Source organism: Hippopotamus amphibius, chromosome X (assembly GCF_030028045.1).
Source record: "Hippopotamus amphibius kiboko isolate mHipAmp2 chromosome X, mHipAmp2.hap2, whole genome shotgun sequence".
Lineage (NCBI taxonomy): Eukaryota > Metazoa > Chordata > Mammalia > Artiodactyla > Hippopotamidae > Hippopotamus > Hippopotamus amphibius.
The window spans coordinates 74,993,038-75,009,281 of NC_080203.1; the positions used below are offsets into that span (position 1 = coordinate 74,993,038).

The 16,244-nt window shown below is 41.0% G+C and overlaps 1 protein-coding gene and 1 pseudogene across 1 annotated transcript; both read left to right on the top strand.

Moving 5' to 3' along the window:
* Nucleotides 1–6,192: 6,192 nt before the first annotated feature.
* LOC130841847 (forkhead box protein K2-like) lies at nt 6,193–8,129 on the top strand. The gene is given in 2 exon segments (XM_057718418.1): nt 6,193–7,857; nt 7,859–8,129. Coding segments are annotated over 2 exon segments (1,836 nt in total). The 5' UTR covers nt 6,193–6,207; the 3' UTR covers nt 8,045–8,129.
* A 6,334-nt stretch (nt 8,130–14,463) lies between these two features.
* Nucleotides 14,464–15,646, top strand: LOC130841484 (nucleosome assembly protein 1-like 2; annotated as a pseudogene).
* The last annotated feature ends 598 nt before the right edge of the window (nt 15,647–16,244 follow it).

Below are 16,244 nucleotides of genomic sequence, written 5' to 3' on the forward strand. Positions count from 1 at the left end.
ACAAAAACAAGACCCTATATATCCTGTCTACAAAAAACCCATTTCTGACCTAGGAACACATACAGATTGAAAGTAAGGGGATGGAAAAAGATATCTCATGCAAATGGAAGTCACAAGAAAGCAGGGGTAGCAATACTGATATCAGACAAATTAGACCTTAAACTAAAGACTATTACAAGAATCAAGGAAGGGCACTACATAATGATCAAGGGATCAATCCAAGAAGAAGTTAGAACAATTGTAAATATCTATACACCCAACATAGAAGCACCTCAATAAATACATAAGGCAAATGCTAACAACCATAAAAGGGGAAATCCACAGTAACACAATAATAGTAGGAGACGTTAACACCCCACTTACACCAATGGACAGATCATCCAAACAGAAAATAAATAAGGAAGCACAAGCTTTAAATGACACATTAGACCATCTCAACTTAATTGATATTTATAGGACATTCCATCCAAAAACTACAGAATACACTTTTTTTTCAAGTGCATATGGAACATTCTCCAGGATAGATCACATCTTCTGTCACAAATCAAGCCTTGGTAAATTCAAGAAAATTGAAATCATATCAAGCATCTTCTCTGACCACAACACCATGAGACTAGATATAAATTACAGGAAAAAAAACTGTAAAAAATGCAAACACGTGGAAGCTTAACAATACATTATTAAACAACCAAGAAATCACTGAAGAAATGATAGAGAAAATCAAAAAATACCTAGAAACAAATGACAATGAAAACACAATGACCCCAAAACTATGGGATGCAGCAAAAATAGTTCTAAGAGGGAAGTTTATAGCAATACAATCCTACCTCAAGAAACAAGAAAAATCTCGAGTAAAAAACCAAACTTTACACCTAAAACAATTAGAAAAAGAACAAAAACCCCAAAGTGAGCAGATGGAAAGAAATCATTAATATCAAATCACAAATAAATGAAAAAGAAATGAAGGAAACAATAGCAAAGGTGAATAAAATTAAAACCTGGTTCTCTGAGAAGAGAAACAAAATTGATAAACCATTAGCCAGATCATCAGGAAAAAAAGGGAGAAGACTCAAATCAACAGAATTTGAAATGAAAAAGGGTAAGTAACAACTGACACCACAGGAATGCAAAGGATCATGAGAGACTACTACAAGCAACTATACATCAAAAAGAAAAAGAAAAAAAAAAAGGACAACCTGGAAGAAATGGACAAATTCTAGAAAGGTATAACTTTCCAAGAATAAACCAAGAAGAAATAGAAAATATGAACCGACTAATTACAAGCACTGAAATTGAGACTGTGATTAAAAACCTTCCAACAAACAAAAGTCCAGGACCAGATGGCTTCACAGGTGAATTCTATCAAACATTTAGAGAAGAGCTAATAGCTATCCTTCTCAAACTCTTCCAAAATACAGCAGAAGGAGGAACACTCCCAAACTCATTCTATGAGGCCACCATCACCCTGATAGCAAAACCAGGCAAAGATGTCACAAAAATACAAAATTATAGGCCAATATCACTGATGAATACAGATGAAAACTCCTCAACAAAATACTAACAAACAGAATTCAACAGCACATTTAAAAGATCATATACCATGATCAAGTGGAGTTTATCCCTGGAATGCAAGGATTCTTCAATACACTCAAATCAATCAATGTGATACATCATACTAACAAATTGAAGGATAAAAACCATATGATCATCTCAATAGATGCAGAAAAAGCTTTGGACAAAATTCAACATCTATTTATAATAAAAACTCTCCAGAAAATGGGCATGGAAGGAAATTACCTCAACATAGTAAAAGCCATATATGACAAACCAAAAGCCAACATCATTCTAAATGGTGAAAAACAGAAAGCATTCCCTCTAAGAACAGGAAGAAGACAAGGGTGCCCAATCTCACCACTATTATTCAACATGGTTTTGGAAGTGTTAGCCACAGCAATCAGAGAAGAAAATGAAATAAAAAGAATCCAAATTGGAAAAGAAGTAAAATTGTCACTCTTTGCAGATGTCATGATATTATACATAAAAAACCCTAAAGATGCTATCAGAAAACTGCTAGCCCTAATCATTGAATTTAGTAAAGTAACAGGATACAAAATTAACACACAGAAATCTCTTGCATTCCTATACACTAACAATTAAAGATCAGAAAGAGAAAGTAGGGAAACACTCCAATTTACCATTGCAACAAAAAGAATAATATACCTAGGAATAAACATGCCTAAGGAGACAAAAGTCCTGTAGGCAGAAAACTATAAGACACTGATGAAAGAAATCAAAGATGATACAAACAGATGGAGAGACATACCATCTTCTTGGATTAGAAGAATCAACATTGCAAAAATGACTATACTACCCAAAAAATCTACAGATTCAAAGCAATCCCTATCAAATTACCAATGGCTTTTTTCACAGAACTAGAACAAGAAATTTTACATTTTGTATGGAAATACAAAGGACCCCGAATAATCAAAGCAATCTTGAGAAGGAAATATCGAGCTGGAGGTATCAGGCCCCCTGACTTCAAACTATACTACAAGGTACAGTGATCCAGACAGTATGGTACTGGCACAAAAAAAGAAATATAGATCAAGGGAACAGAATAGAGATCCCAGAGGTAAACCCATGCACATATGGTCACCTTATCTTTGACAAAGGAGGCAAGAATATACAGTGGAAAAAAAGACGGCCTCTTCAATAAATGGTGCTGGGAAATATGGGCAGCTACATGTAAAAGAATGAAATTAGAACACTTTCGAACACCATACAAAATAATAAACTCATAATGGATTACAGATCTAACTGCAAGGCCAGACACTATAAAACTCTCAGAGGAAAACATAGGCAGAACACTCTGACATAAATCAAAGCAAGATCCTTTTGACCCACCTCCTAGATTAATGGAAATAAAATAAAAAATAAACAAATGGGACCTCATGAAACTTAAAAGTTTTTTGCACAGCGAAAGAAACCATAAACAAGACATGAAGACAACACTCAGAATGGGAGAAAATATTTGCCAAGGAAGCAACGGACAAAGGATTAAGCTCCAAAATATACAAGCAGCCCATGAAGCTTAATACCAAAAAAGCAAATAACCCAATCCACAAACGGGTGGAAGACCTAAATAGACATTTCTCCAAAGAAGACATACAGATGGCCAACAAACACATGAAAAGGTGCTCCACATCACTCATCATCAGAGAAATGCAAGTCAAAGCCACAATGAGGTATCACCTCACACTGATCAGAAAGGCCATCATCACAAATTCTGGAAACAACAAATGTTGGAGAGGGTGTGGAGAAAAGGGAACTCTCCTGCACTGTTGGTGGGATTGTAAGCTGGTACAGCCACTATGGAAAACAATTTGGAGGTTCCTTAAAAAACTACAAATAGAACTACCATATGATCCAGTAATCCCACTACTGGGCATATACCCAAAGAAAACCATAATCCCAAAAGAAACCTGTACCATAATGTTTATTGCAGCACTATTTACAATAGCCAGGACATGGAAGCAACCGAAATGCCCATCAACAAATGAATGGATAAAGAAGATGTGGAACATATATATACAATGGAATATTACTCAGCTATAAAAAGGGATGAGATGGAGCTATATGTTATGAGGTGGATAGACCTAGAGTCTGTCATACAGAGTGAATTAAGTCAGAAAGAGAAAGACAAATATTGTATGCTAACTCACATATATGGAATCTAAAAATGGTACTGATGAACTCAGTGACAAGAACAAGGACGCAGATGCAGAGAATGGACTGGAGAACTCGAGGTTTGGGGGGGTTTGGGGGTGAAGGGGAAGCTGAGACGAAGCAAGAGAGTAGCACAGACATATATATAGTACCAACTGTTTCAATAGATAGCCAGTGGGAAGTTGTTGTATAACAAAGGGAGTCCAACTCGAGGATGGAAGATGCCTTAGAGGACTGGGACGGGGAGGGTGGGGGGGGAGTTGAGGGAGGGAGGGAATACGGGGATATGTGTATAAAAACAGATGATTGAACTTGGTGTACCTCCCAAAAAAATAATAATAAAAAAAAAGCAAATAACCCAATCCACAGATGGGCAGAGGACCTAAATAGACATTTTTCCAAAGAAGACATGCAGATGGCTAACAAACTCATGAAAAGATGCTCAACATCACTAATCATTCAAGAAATGCAAGTCAAAGCCACAATGAGGTATCACCTCACACCAGTCAGAATGCCCATCATCAAAAAATCTAGTAACAATAAATGCTGGAGAGGATGCAGAGAAAAGGGAACCCTCCTGGACTGTTGGTGGGCATGTAAATTGGTACAGCCACTATGGAAAACTGTTTGGAGGTTCTTTAAAAAGCTAAAAATTGAACTACTATATGACCCAGCAATCCCACTACTGGGCACATACCCAAAGAAAACCATAATCCAAAAAAAAAAAAAAAAAGTGTACCATAATGTTCATTGCAGCACTATTTACAATAGCCAGGACATGGAAGCAACCTAAACGCCCATCAACAGATGAATGGATAAAGAAGATGTGGCACATATATACAATTGAATATTACTGGGCCATAAAAAGGAATGAAACTGAGTTATGTGTAGTGAGGTGGATGGACTAGTCTGTCATACAGAGCAAAGTAAGCCAGAAAGTGAAAAAGAAATACTGTATGCTAACTCATATATATGGAATCTAAAAAAATGGTACTGATGAACCCAGTGACAGGCCAAGAATAAAGATGCAGATGTAGAGAATGGACTTGAGGACACAGGGTGATGGGGGGCAATGGGGAAGCTGGGACAAAGTGAGAGTAGCTTTGATATATATACACCACCAAATGTAAGATAGATAGCTAGTGGGAAGTTGTTGCATAACATAGGGAGATAAACTCGATGATGGGTGATGACTTAGAGGGCCAGGATAGGGAGGGTGAGGGGGGAGTCGCGTATCTGGTATCATGGACAAGCAAAATTCTTTGGAACTGATCACCTTCAGACAGTCTTCTTAAAAAAACAAGGACTAAACTGTGTTAATGGACCAGACTGGGGCAGATAGTACCCTTATGAGAGGCCACATTAGGGGCCTATATGACCAGCCCCCAATCAAAACCTTGGTCACTCAGTCTCTAGTGAGCTTCCCTGTGACAACACTTCACAGGTGTTGTCACAATTCATTGCTAGAGAAATCGAGTATGGTGAGACATCTCTCAAAGAGGACTCTCGCAAGTTTGTACTTGGTCTCCTCTAGCCTTTGACCCATAGGCCTGTTCCCTTTGCTGATTTTTATTCCTATCCTTTTACTATAATATATCTTGGCTGTCAGTATCACTATATGCTGAGTCCTATGATCAGTAGCGAAACTCTGAATTTAGGAGTTGTTTTAAACACCCCCATACAATGGATGTTCAAAAGGATTCATTATAAGATTTGCATTTGTTTCAGGTGATTATGGTAAAGATTTAAGCAAGCTAGGCTTTACTCTGGATTGGGTGATGTCAGGAGGTGGAGGCAATTCTATGACTTCATACTTTTATTATTTTTATTGGAGTGTAATTGCTTTACAATGTTGAGTTAGTTTCTGCTGTACAACAAAGTGAATCAGCTATATGTATGCATATATCCCCTCCCTCTTGGACCTCCCTCCTACCCACCCCATCCTGTCCCACCCCTCTAGGTCATCAGAGAGCACCAACCTGAGCTCCCTGTGCTATATAGCAGCTTCCCACTAGCTATTTGTTTAACACATGGTAGTGTATATATGTCAATGCTACTCTATCAATTTGTCTCACCCTTCCCTTCCCCCGACCCGAGTCCGCAAGTCCATTTGCTACATCTGTGTCTTTTTTTCTGCCCTGCAAATAGGTTCATTGGTACCATTTTTCTAGATTCCATATATATTCCTTAATATATATTTGTTTTTCTCTTTCTGACTTACTTCACTCTGTATGACAGACTCTAAGTTCATCCACATCTCTACAAATGGCACAATTTTGTTCCTTTGACTTTATACTTTTAAAAAGTGTTATTTTCGCCGGCCGGCGGCCTCGTTCGGCCCTCTGTTCCGTGGCGGCGGCGGAAGGCGGCCCGGGCCCTCGCAGGCCCATGGCGGCGGCCGCGACACTCCCGGGGGCAGGCGGGCCTCCCGCGGGCGGCTGGGCCGTGGCGCGCCTCGAGGGCCGCGAGTTCGAGTACCTGATGAAGAAGCGCTCGGTGACCATCGGGCGCAACTCGTCGCAGGGCTCGGTGGACGTGAGCATGGGCCACTCGAGCTTCATCTCGCGGCGCCACCTCGAGATCTTCACGCCCCCGGGCGGCGGCGGCCATGGCGGGGCGGCCCCGGAGCCGTCGGCGCAGTCTGGGCCCGACGCGGGCGGCGACTTCTACCTGCGCTGCCTCGGCAAGAACGGCGTGTTCGTGGGCGGCGTGTTCCAAAGGCGCGGGGCGCCGCCGCTGCAGCTGCCGCGCGTGTGCACGTTCAGGTTCCCGAGCACAAATATCAAGATCACGTTCACTGCCTTGTCCAGTGAGAAGAGGGAGAAACAGGAAGCGCCCGAGTCCCCGGTGAAGCCCATGCAGGCTCACATCTCGCCGCTGACCATCAACATTCCAGACACCATGGCCCACCTCATCAGCCCCCTCCCCTCCCCCACAGGAACCATCAGTGCTGCGAACTCCTGTCCATCCAGCCCCAGGGGAGCAGGGTCTTCAGGGTACAAAATGGGCCGTGTGATACCATCTGACCTCAATTTAATGGCCGACAACTCACAGCCAGAAAATGAGAAGGAAGCTTCAGGTGGAGACAGCCCAAAGGATGATTCAAAGCCACTTTATTCCTATGCACAATTAATTGTACAAGCAATTACGATGGTTCCTGATAAACAACTCACCCTAAATGGAATTTATACGCACATCACGAAAAACTATCCCTACTACAGGACTGCGGACAAGGGCTGGCAGAATTCAATTCGCCACAATCTCTCTCTGAATCGTTATTTCATCAAAGTACCATGTTCCCAGGAAGAACCAGGCAAAGGCTCATTCTGGAGGATAGATCCTGCCTCTGAAAGCAAATTAATAGAGCAGGCTTTTAGGAAAAGACGGCCTAGGGGCGTGCCTTGCTTTAGAACCCCTCTGGGACCGCTCTCGTCTAGAAGTGCCCCAGCCTCTCCCAATCATGCTGGAGTGCTGTCTGCTCACTCCAGTGGCGCTCAGACCCCCGAGAGCCTGTCAAGGGAAGGTTCACCAGCCCCTCTGGAGCCCGAGCCTGGTGCCTCACAGCCTAAACTCGCAGTCATCCAGGAGGCGCGGTTTGCCCAGAGTGCACCAGGCTCACCTCTGTCTAGTCAGCCCGTCTTAATCGCCGTGCAGCGACCACTGCCACCGACGATCAAGCCTGTCACCTACACTGTCGCTGCCCCTGTGACCACCTCGACCTCCCAGCAGCCTGTCGTGCAGACGGTTCACGTCGTCCACCAGATCCCAGCGGTGTCTGTCACCAGCGTGGCCGGACTGGCCCCAGCAAACACGTACACCGTCGCAGGGCAGGCTGTGGTCACTCAGGCGGCCATGCTGGCCCCTCCTAAGACAGAGCCACAAGAGAACGGAGACCACAGAGAAGTAAAAGTGAAAGTAGAACCTATTCCTGCGATTAGCCATGCCACACTAGGTGCTGCTGGCCGGATCATTCAGACGTCACAGACCACCCCTGTCCAGACGGTCACCATAGTGCAGCAGGCACCTCTAGGTCAGCACCAGCTTCCAATAAAAACTGTAACACAAAACGGGACTCACGTGGTGCCAATCCCCGCCGCCATCCACGGCCAGGTGAACAATGCAGCGGCGAGTCCCTTTGCACATGCTGGCAACGCACGCCTCGGCGTCGGCCTCCCTGCCCACCGAGCGCCAGAACAGCGACCCGGCGGAGCAGCCGGAGCTGAAGCGGGTCAAGACAGAAGATGGCGAGGGCCTTGTCATCGCCCTGAGTGTGGACGCACCGCCGACGGCCGTGCGGGAGAAGGGCGTCCAGAACTAGCGGCCGGGAGAGTGTTTCTCACTTTAATGTCAACTCTGTGGTGCCAAAAGGAGACACTGCCTCTCACCGACGCTTGGAGCGCATTCCCTCGGTGGGTAGAGGGCCCTGCGGTTGGACTTCACCTCAGCACTGGAAACACAAACCCAGATGGCCTTAAAACTCCTTAATCTAAAGACTGAAGTCATCCCTGAACAAAACCACACAACGCAGCAAAGCTGGGCTCCGGCTCTGGCTCCCTGCCCAGTGCTCAGCTCAGCTCAGCTCAGCTCAGCTCCGAGCAGAGACTCACAGTCCTTCCAAGGGAGGACGCGTCTGGTGCGAGCGGACATGCTGGGCTGGAGCCACCCTGCCGCCACCAGTAGACAAGACAGTATTTTGTTGTTCACATGTGGAATTAGAATATTTTGAGGTGTACTTTCTTTCTTTACAAAATAATGGGGTCTTCTTTGACATTTCAGATCACTCCATTTCTACTCTGGAAATTTTGGAATCACACAGGACCTTTTGTGTGGATTTCATTTGGGGAGAAAAAACAGCGTAGTTTTGTTTGTTTTTGTTGTTTGTTTTCAGCCTATGGAATGGTTTACTTTTGTCTGTCCTTTTTAAGTTAAATGGAGCTACTTGACATCTGCAAATTTTCCATGTTAGAACAGTTACCTGATGAATTTAATCCACCTCCATTTCCATGTGTAGGATGGACAGACACCAGACAGACACCCGCGGCCTCTAGTAACCCTGATGGAAAGAGCTGCCAGGCTCGCGGAGCTGCACTTACCCATTTCTCTTTCTTGCTACTTTTTGTTGTTTGTTTCTTTGTGTTGACTTTGTCCCTGGCATAATTTTCCACTCTAAGTAAAACAAGTCTCCTATGTATTGTGTATGTTTAAAACGAAAAAAAAAAGTGTTATTTAAAAATAAGGGCAAAAAAATAAATAAAAAATTAAAAAAAATAAAAAAATAAAAATAAGGGCGATTAAAAGGCTAAAACTAATTGGTAAAGTAGCATCATTTACTCATATAGGCCAGGATAGGGGCATGTTCAGTCATTTTTGTGCTTTGGACAATGTCGATATATTTTTCTCTGTTCAGACACTATTACTAAGTCATGTCCTTTTTATCTTGGTTCATTACTGTCACAGAGTGGCCTTCTTTTATGCTGGTGTTGTAAGATTATTTATATTCAACAGGAGAGCACCAAGAACTACTTGTGTGCCAGACCAAGTCCTGGTGTCAGTAGCTGCTTTTCTTTTTTTCAGATTTATGCTATGTAGCAATTTTTCCTATTGTTGGAATTATTCTGATAAACTTTCCTAGATGATTTTTATAAATTTAACTAGTATAGATAGAATGTGGAAAGGGACTCAGGAGATCTGTGATTTATTTCCAACATTACTACTGATTCACCATCTGACCCAAGGCATCATTTTCCAGGTGGAGAAGCTAGAGGGGAAAATATGCTGTGTGGATTTTATAATAAAATTTCCCAGCTCCAAACAAAAAAGGCATTTATAAAACACACTTAGAAAAAAGATTTTGGGTGCTTTTGGAAAAATAAGTAGTTTCTATCTGTAAGTTAGAAATAAATGGTCTTTTATTTTCCAAAAGTTCATTTTGAGTTTAAATGATAGTAAGGCCATAAAGGACAGGGAAGTTGTAACATAAAAAATTAGCTAAATTTGTAAGTAAGTAGAGTTTTCATTTTTTTATTTGTATGTGGTTAACAACAGGAACATCCATTAAACATAATCTATGTAAGATGTAAGAATGGTGTGACTTTGTCTATGGAAACAAACGTCCATTTGTTTATTTTGTAGAAGATGTTATTGGGAGGTCAATTAGTGGGATAGTTGTTTTTGGTGGTGAGGTGGTATGAGTATACTGGGGATTTAAAAGCCCAGTGAAAGTACTTGATATCTATACATAAAGAAGTCAAACTTAGAGCCTCATTGACTTTCATTTCCTTCATTCTGTTATGCAAATTTCAAACGGGACATATTTGTATCAGCTATGTTGTCATTAGAAGACAATTTAGTCAATTCACTGGAGATTTTGGATTTTTTGGAAACCATGGATTAATTTCTCAAAACTTGATATCTTGATATATATCCATATGATTTAGTTTGTCCCGTGTTTGGCGTATCTACTTCAATGTGCCACACAGCTAAAGGGTGTGTCTAGACAGACAGACAGATAGATAGATAGATTAAAAACAATGCCAGAAAATGTGCATCCAATACTCGTGTCACTATTCTAATTTAATGTAAGTTAGAGGGTCAACCTGTTTTTCTGATTTTATTCTATTCTTATGAAATTAGAATTATTATAAGGCTATGTAGGACTTTTATTGTCAGCTAATTAAAATTCTGTGATATTTATAAAAGAGGCAAAATTTTCCATAGTTAGGTGAAAGATAAGCTAAAGCAACCTGTACTGTTTGGAAACTGGTAAGCTATATTTGTGCTCATGGAAATTTAGGGGAAAAAACACTTACAAGGAAAGAGCAGTAGGTATTGAATCATTAATGCATGCCAAACAAAAATCTTTTCTACCTATTTTATATAATTGTAATGTGCATAACTCATATTTTCATTTGGAACAATATAGTAATTGCAAGTAGAACCGTAAGTTTAAACAGAAGTAGTTCAATAGTGTTATTTGTGTTTCTGTCATTGCGTTTGGATATCATGAGAATTTGTGTCTTACCCTTCTTAATTCTCTGAAAACCAGTTTCCTTTCTCAAAGTTGAAGCCAGCTGGTAACATTTCTAGGATGATAGATGTCTAAAAATTTTAGTTTACTTGTCCTCTAGAAATTAGGTGATGGGCAGCAAATGTTTTGAAATTCTTAGGGTGTGCAAGATACTTAAGCCATATAGTCAAAGCAAAAGTATAAGTTAACTGGGGCCTGCTATGGACAGAAGACACTGAAGGTAGCTGATTATTTTACTGTGGCCAAACTGCCTGAATCTCTCTGGTGAGTTGAGCTCTTTCTGCAGGGAGATGATTTGTTTACTATTGGAAAGACTTGGGCTTCTTCTTTATTCTCCCCTAATTCATTCACTTATTTATACATTTATTTATTCATGTCTCTAATTGTGCAACTTGAGTATGAATTGTGAAAATATAGTTAGGAAATACTGATAAACAAATAGAACAAAGCATTGAAATTACTCCGAATTCCACAACTCCAGGTGTAGCAACTATTGGCTCTGTGTTATTTAACCTTTGTTAAAGAAAAATTAATCTGACACTCATTAAAATGGTAAGGAAGACTTTATTCAGGATTATTGTGATAGGTATTAAGACTGTTACAATAGGGGAGAGAGATCTGGCTCAACTTCAGATTATAGCCAAGTGAGGATTTATAGCCAAGGAGCAGGTTGGAGGGGTAAGTGGATGGAAAATTACTAAGACATCAAAGATAGGGGTAATTCTTGCTAAACTGATCTAAAAGGATTCTTGCTGAAGACAGGCCAGGGTGATCAGCTATCACCTGGGGGGTGGTGGGGGGTGAGGAATTTGATCAGATATCAATGGTGGGAGGTTTCTCTCTAAACTGGCTTAGCAGGATTCTTACTAAAATCAGACCAGGTAGGCTTGAGGTCAATATTGAAAAGGCCTAGTCAAAAAGAGGGCTTAGAGGAAACTGTCTAAAGTTTGGTCAAAGAGAGAGTCTTTGTCACCTTTTACACTGTCTATGCAATTAGCTGTGTGTGAGAGTGTGTGTGTGTGTGTGTGTGTGTGTGTGTGTGTGTGTGTAGATAGCTAGCTAGACTAAAGGAGAAGTTAGAAAAAAGAAAAATTGGGGCTCATAGTACATATTGGGTACTTCATGGCAATGTTTAATTTTGTGTAATGTAATCAGGTATTTCCCTTTTGGTTTGAAGACTGCTTATATGGCTATAAAGAGAAATTTGCAAACTTGAAGTCACATGAACGAATCTACCTTTTATTTTTATTCATTTATTATTATTAAATTATTCAAATCACTTAAATATCAATGACTAATCTTTAAAATGATAATTCTGAAGACTATTTATTGACATGGGAAGATGTTTTTGATAGGAGCCTAAAATGGGAAAAAAGGCAGGTATGGAAGAGTCAATACTATATGATCCCAATTTTTCAAAATCTCTATTTGTTATTCACACCCAAAGAGGAAAAGAAGGGAAGGCATCAATATATTCACATTAGTTCTCTCAGAATGGTGAGATTACTAGTGATTTTATTATCTACTACAAGTCTCTTACTTTCCAAATTTTCTAAAATGAGCTTGTATTATATCTGTCAAAAAAGGAAGAGGAATTTTCTAATTATAGAATTTAAAACAGAAACAAGCAATGTAGGACTCATAATTATAGAACCATTGGACTGACACATGAGCCTGAAACTTCATATGTTATTTGAACCTTTTCCCTTCAGTCTATTTTAAATGAGATCTGCTTTAATCAAACAAATGCAAACACACAGAGACAGACAGACAGAGAGATGAACTGTATTGGTTAAATAGTTACATAATATTTGCTGAGGGAAGCAAAATCTTTTCTTTATATTCTGCTTAAGCTCTTTGCTCCAACCTCTACACAAGGCAGCTTCTGGGACCTTCCAATTTTTGTGACTCTCTACCATGGGTCTTTTAGCCCAATGAGAAGAATTTCTATCCTGTTCTCTTTCTCCTTCTACTCCCATTTCTTCTCCTCTTCCCCTCCTCTTCTTTTCCCTCACTATTATCAAGAAAGTTTTTAAAGTGGAAATTTGGGTGTGTGGAAAGTAGCACAGGCACCACATCAACAATAAAACAACCAGTCACCCATCCTTAGAAACCTATCATCTAAAAGGGAGGCTGTGTGGTAGAGTGAGAAGAAGCACTACAATAACACAGTGTTTACAGTTTTCTAAATTAAAACACACACACACACACACACACAATTTAAAAACCTGGAAAGAAATACACTAACACTCTATCATTATTTTTGGAAATATGACACACACAAAAAAACAGTTAACTTAAATTTGGAATATAACAAATACTCTTTCAAAATAAAAATCTTTAAGTTATATGTGATCAGTATTGAAGTGTGGACAAGAAAAAACTAGTTGTTTTCCCTACCACAGGAAATTTATTCCATCTTGTTAATACATTACCATGTCTTTACCTTTTACCCTAGTGCCAAGTCATTGAATATTTACAATTTATTCAGAATTTCAAGGCAAATGTTTTGCCTCTCAGGAATATTACTTCACATTTGAGTATTCTTTTGTTTTACCTCCAAAAGAGCCAGCATGGAGAAAGGGTAATTTGCAATTCAGCAGCAGTATTCTGGGATATTGATAATTCAGGTGTAAAGTGTTAACTAGTCATACATATAACTGTGGGCCCTGGTCACCATAGGCCCTCCTTTACCCCCACCCCCATTCCATCTCATCTCACTCTTCCCTAGTAAATGTTATGAGTCGATACAACTTTAAAAGAATGTACACTCTTCATAGATATTCTGAAAATCCAAAATTAGAAAATAAATCTCCAGGGAGTCAACATTGCTTAAAGATCTTCATTGTTAATATTTTACTGTTTTATCCCCTTATCTCATCTTCGTGTATTTGAATATAAAAAGACTCCCCCACCTCCTGCCCTGCACATGTGTCCTTACAGTAGGAGATAAAATAATGTATTAATTTCGAAGAGCTAAAGACATTCCTTTGTTTGCTTTTGTAATCAGTTGACATTATAGCTGCACACGAGCTCTTTTGGAATCTTTTTAACTGTAATATTCGTTAAACATGGGATTAAAAAGAAAGCATATACGTTATAGAAAAGATTATTGAACAACACTATTAATGGCCATCCGTATTAGATCTATTGTAAGTCACGTTTCACGCCTCGAACAACTCCCGTAGCCTGCACTTTTTGCTTTTCTAAGATAAAGTTTTCTCAGGTTTACTTAAGATATACGTTAGTTTCAACCTGTTCCACCTCTACTAGATTGTCCTCAAAGCCTCGGGTCTAGAAATTTTGGAGCCGCTACCGCTGGGAAGAGGGGGTGGCGCTGGAAACGTGATGGATCTGATCATTCATTGGACAAGAGTTTGTCGATCACAGCTGCACAGCAAATAAGGTGAGCTTTGAAGCAAAAAATGTTTAGAGGGTCATCCTCTGCAAAATAGGCTTGCGGCACCTCCTCCTTTTGCTCAAGCAGCTAGTGAGAAAGGCGGTTTAGTGGGCTGCTCGAGCTGCAGCCTTAGGCTTGCTTTGGTATTGAGCTCTCCTGTCCCTCCGCTGCTTCCTCCCCCTCAGTCTACCTTCCGCAGCAGCCTCAGCTGCTTCCGCTTCTGCCTCCATCTTAGCGCCAGCTGGTGCCGGGTGTCTCAACCAACAGCTGTCTACTCCACATTGGTGAGTTTTTTTCTGTGAAAAAGCTAATGATGGAAGGGCTTGGAGAACAGGGTGCAGCCGGTGAAGAAGGCCCATTAATCGGCGCGGCAGCAGCCGAAACCTCTCCACAGGCCTTGATGGAGTACTCCTTAGATGAGGACTTTACTGAGAGCCTGCCTCTGGCAGTTAAGTACCGAGTGTATGCTCTCAAAAGGCTTCAGACCAAGTCCGCAGGCCTAGAAGCCAAGTACTTGAAGGAATTTCATTCCATCAAGAGGAAATTTGCCAGCGTCTATGGGCCCTTATTGGAAAAGAGACGCCAGATCATCAATGCGCTCTACGAGCCCACGAAAGAGGAGTGTGAGGTGAAGTCCAAGGCCAAGGACTGTGATTATAATGAGGTGGAAGATCATTCTAATGCTCAGATGCAGGGTCTGGAGGAGAATCCGGAGTATAAGGATTTGGAGGAATATGGCGAGGAAGATTTCAAGGATGTGGAGGAGGTGTTTGGGGAGTATGGAGGAATCGAGGGACATAATGTGGACGAAGAGAAAGAGGAGCCTACGGGGATCCCCGATTTCTGGCTCACGGTTTTAAAGAACGTTGAGGAGGTCTCTCCATTGATTCAGAAATATGACGAGCCCATTCTGAAGCTCATGCGAGACGGAAAAGTCAAGTTTTCAAAACCCGACAAGCCACTTGATTTCACTCTGGAATTTCACTTTGAACCCAACGACTACTTCACAAATGAGGTGCTGACCAAAACTTACACGCTCAAGTCTAAGCTCCATTACTCTGACCCCCCACCCCTTTAGAGGATCTGCAGTGGAGCATTGCATAGGCTGCAAGATAGACTGGAAGGAGGGAAAGAATGTCACTGTGCAAATGGTCCTGAAGAAACAGAGGCACAGGTTTTGGGGACTGATGCACACAGTGACCCAGCTATTTCCCTGAGAGTCCTTCTTCAATTTCTTCAGTGCTCTCCGGTAGGGTCTGGATGTCTATGAAGATAAGGAAGACATCTTCATTGCTCACACTTTGTGCACCTCTGTCATCCCTAGAGCTGTGCTATACTTCACAGGAGAAGCACTTGAGACCAAGCAAGAGGGGGTGATCAGGGAATGTAATGACCTGGTTTATGACAAAGTCACTCATGAGAACAGGGTGGCTGCTGTTGAGGGTGCTAAAGGTCAAAGCCTGGACTCCCAGGTAGAAGATATTAATCACTAAACCAGGGAGGTTGGTGTATGTGGGCCTCCAGGTTAAGAGCCTGCCTGCGTTTACAGTAACCAAAACTTAACCGTGAGTTACTTACAGTCTTAAAGTGTTGTCTCTTCCTGGTACTCTTAGTGTAAAACTGTGTCCAAATATATTTAACAATGCATTCCATCTAGCACTCCAGTAGTGTAAATTTTTTAAAGAAATGTAGAAGGCAGTGAATTCTCTAAGTGTATGAATACCTTGCTATTGTGAATCCGTGGCTTTTGTCAGGTTGCTATTAGTTTCTAGCTATGAAAAATTACCAGAATTGATAACTGAGATAAATCTGTTTGGAGACTTGAAACTTTTTCCTTGAAAAAGCGAAGTGAGATTGCCCCTGTTCCCCAGCCTTCTTGGTGAATGGGCTATACTCTGCTTGCACTAGCTGTACCTTCAATTCTTTGTTATAGAAATGCAGCAAGTTATACTAAAATGCATGTGATTTGTAATTTGAGAAACTACTAGCATAAGAATAAACATTTGTAGCAAACCTACATTTATTGTTATTGACTGTTAACTTGTTTATAGGCTTCTGTATTTTATGTGATATAGTGATCTACTCAGAAAC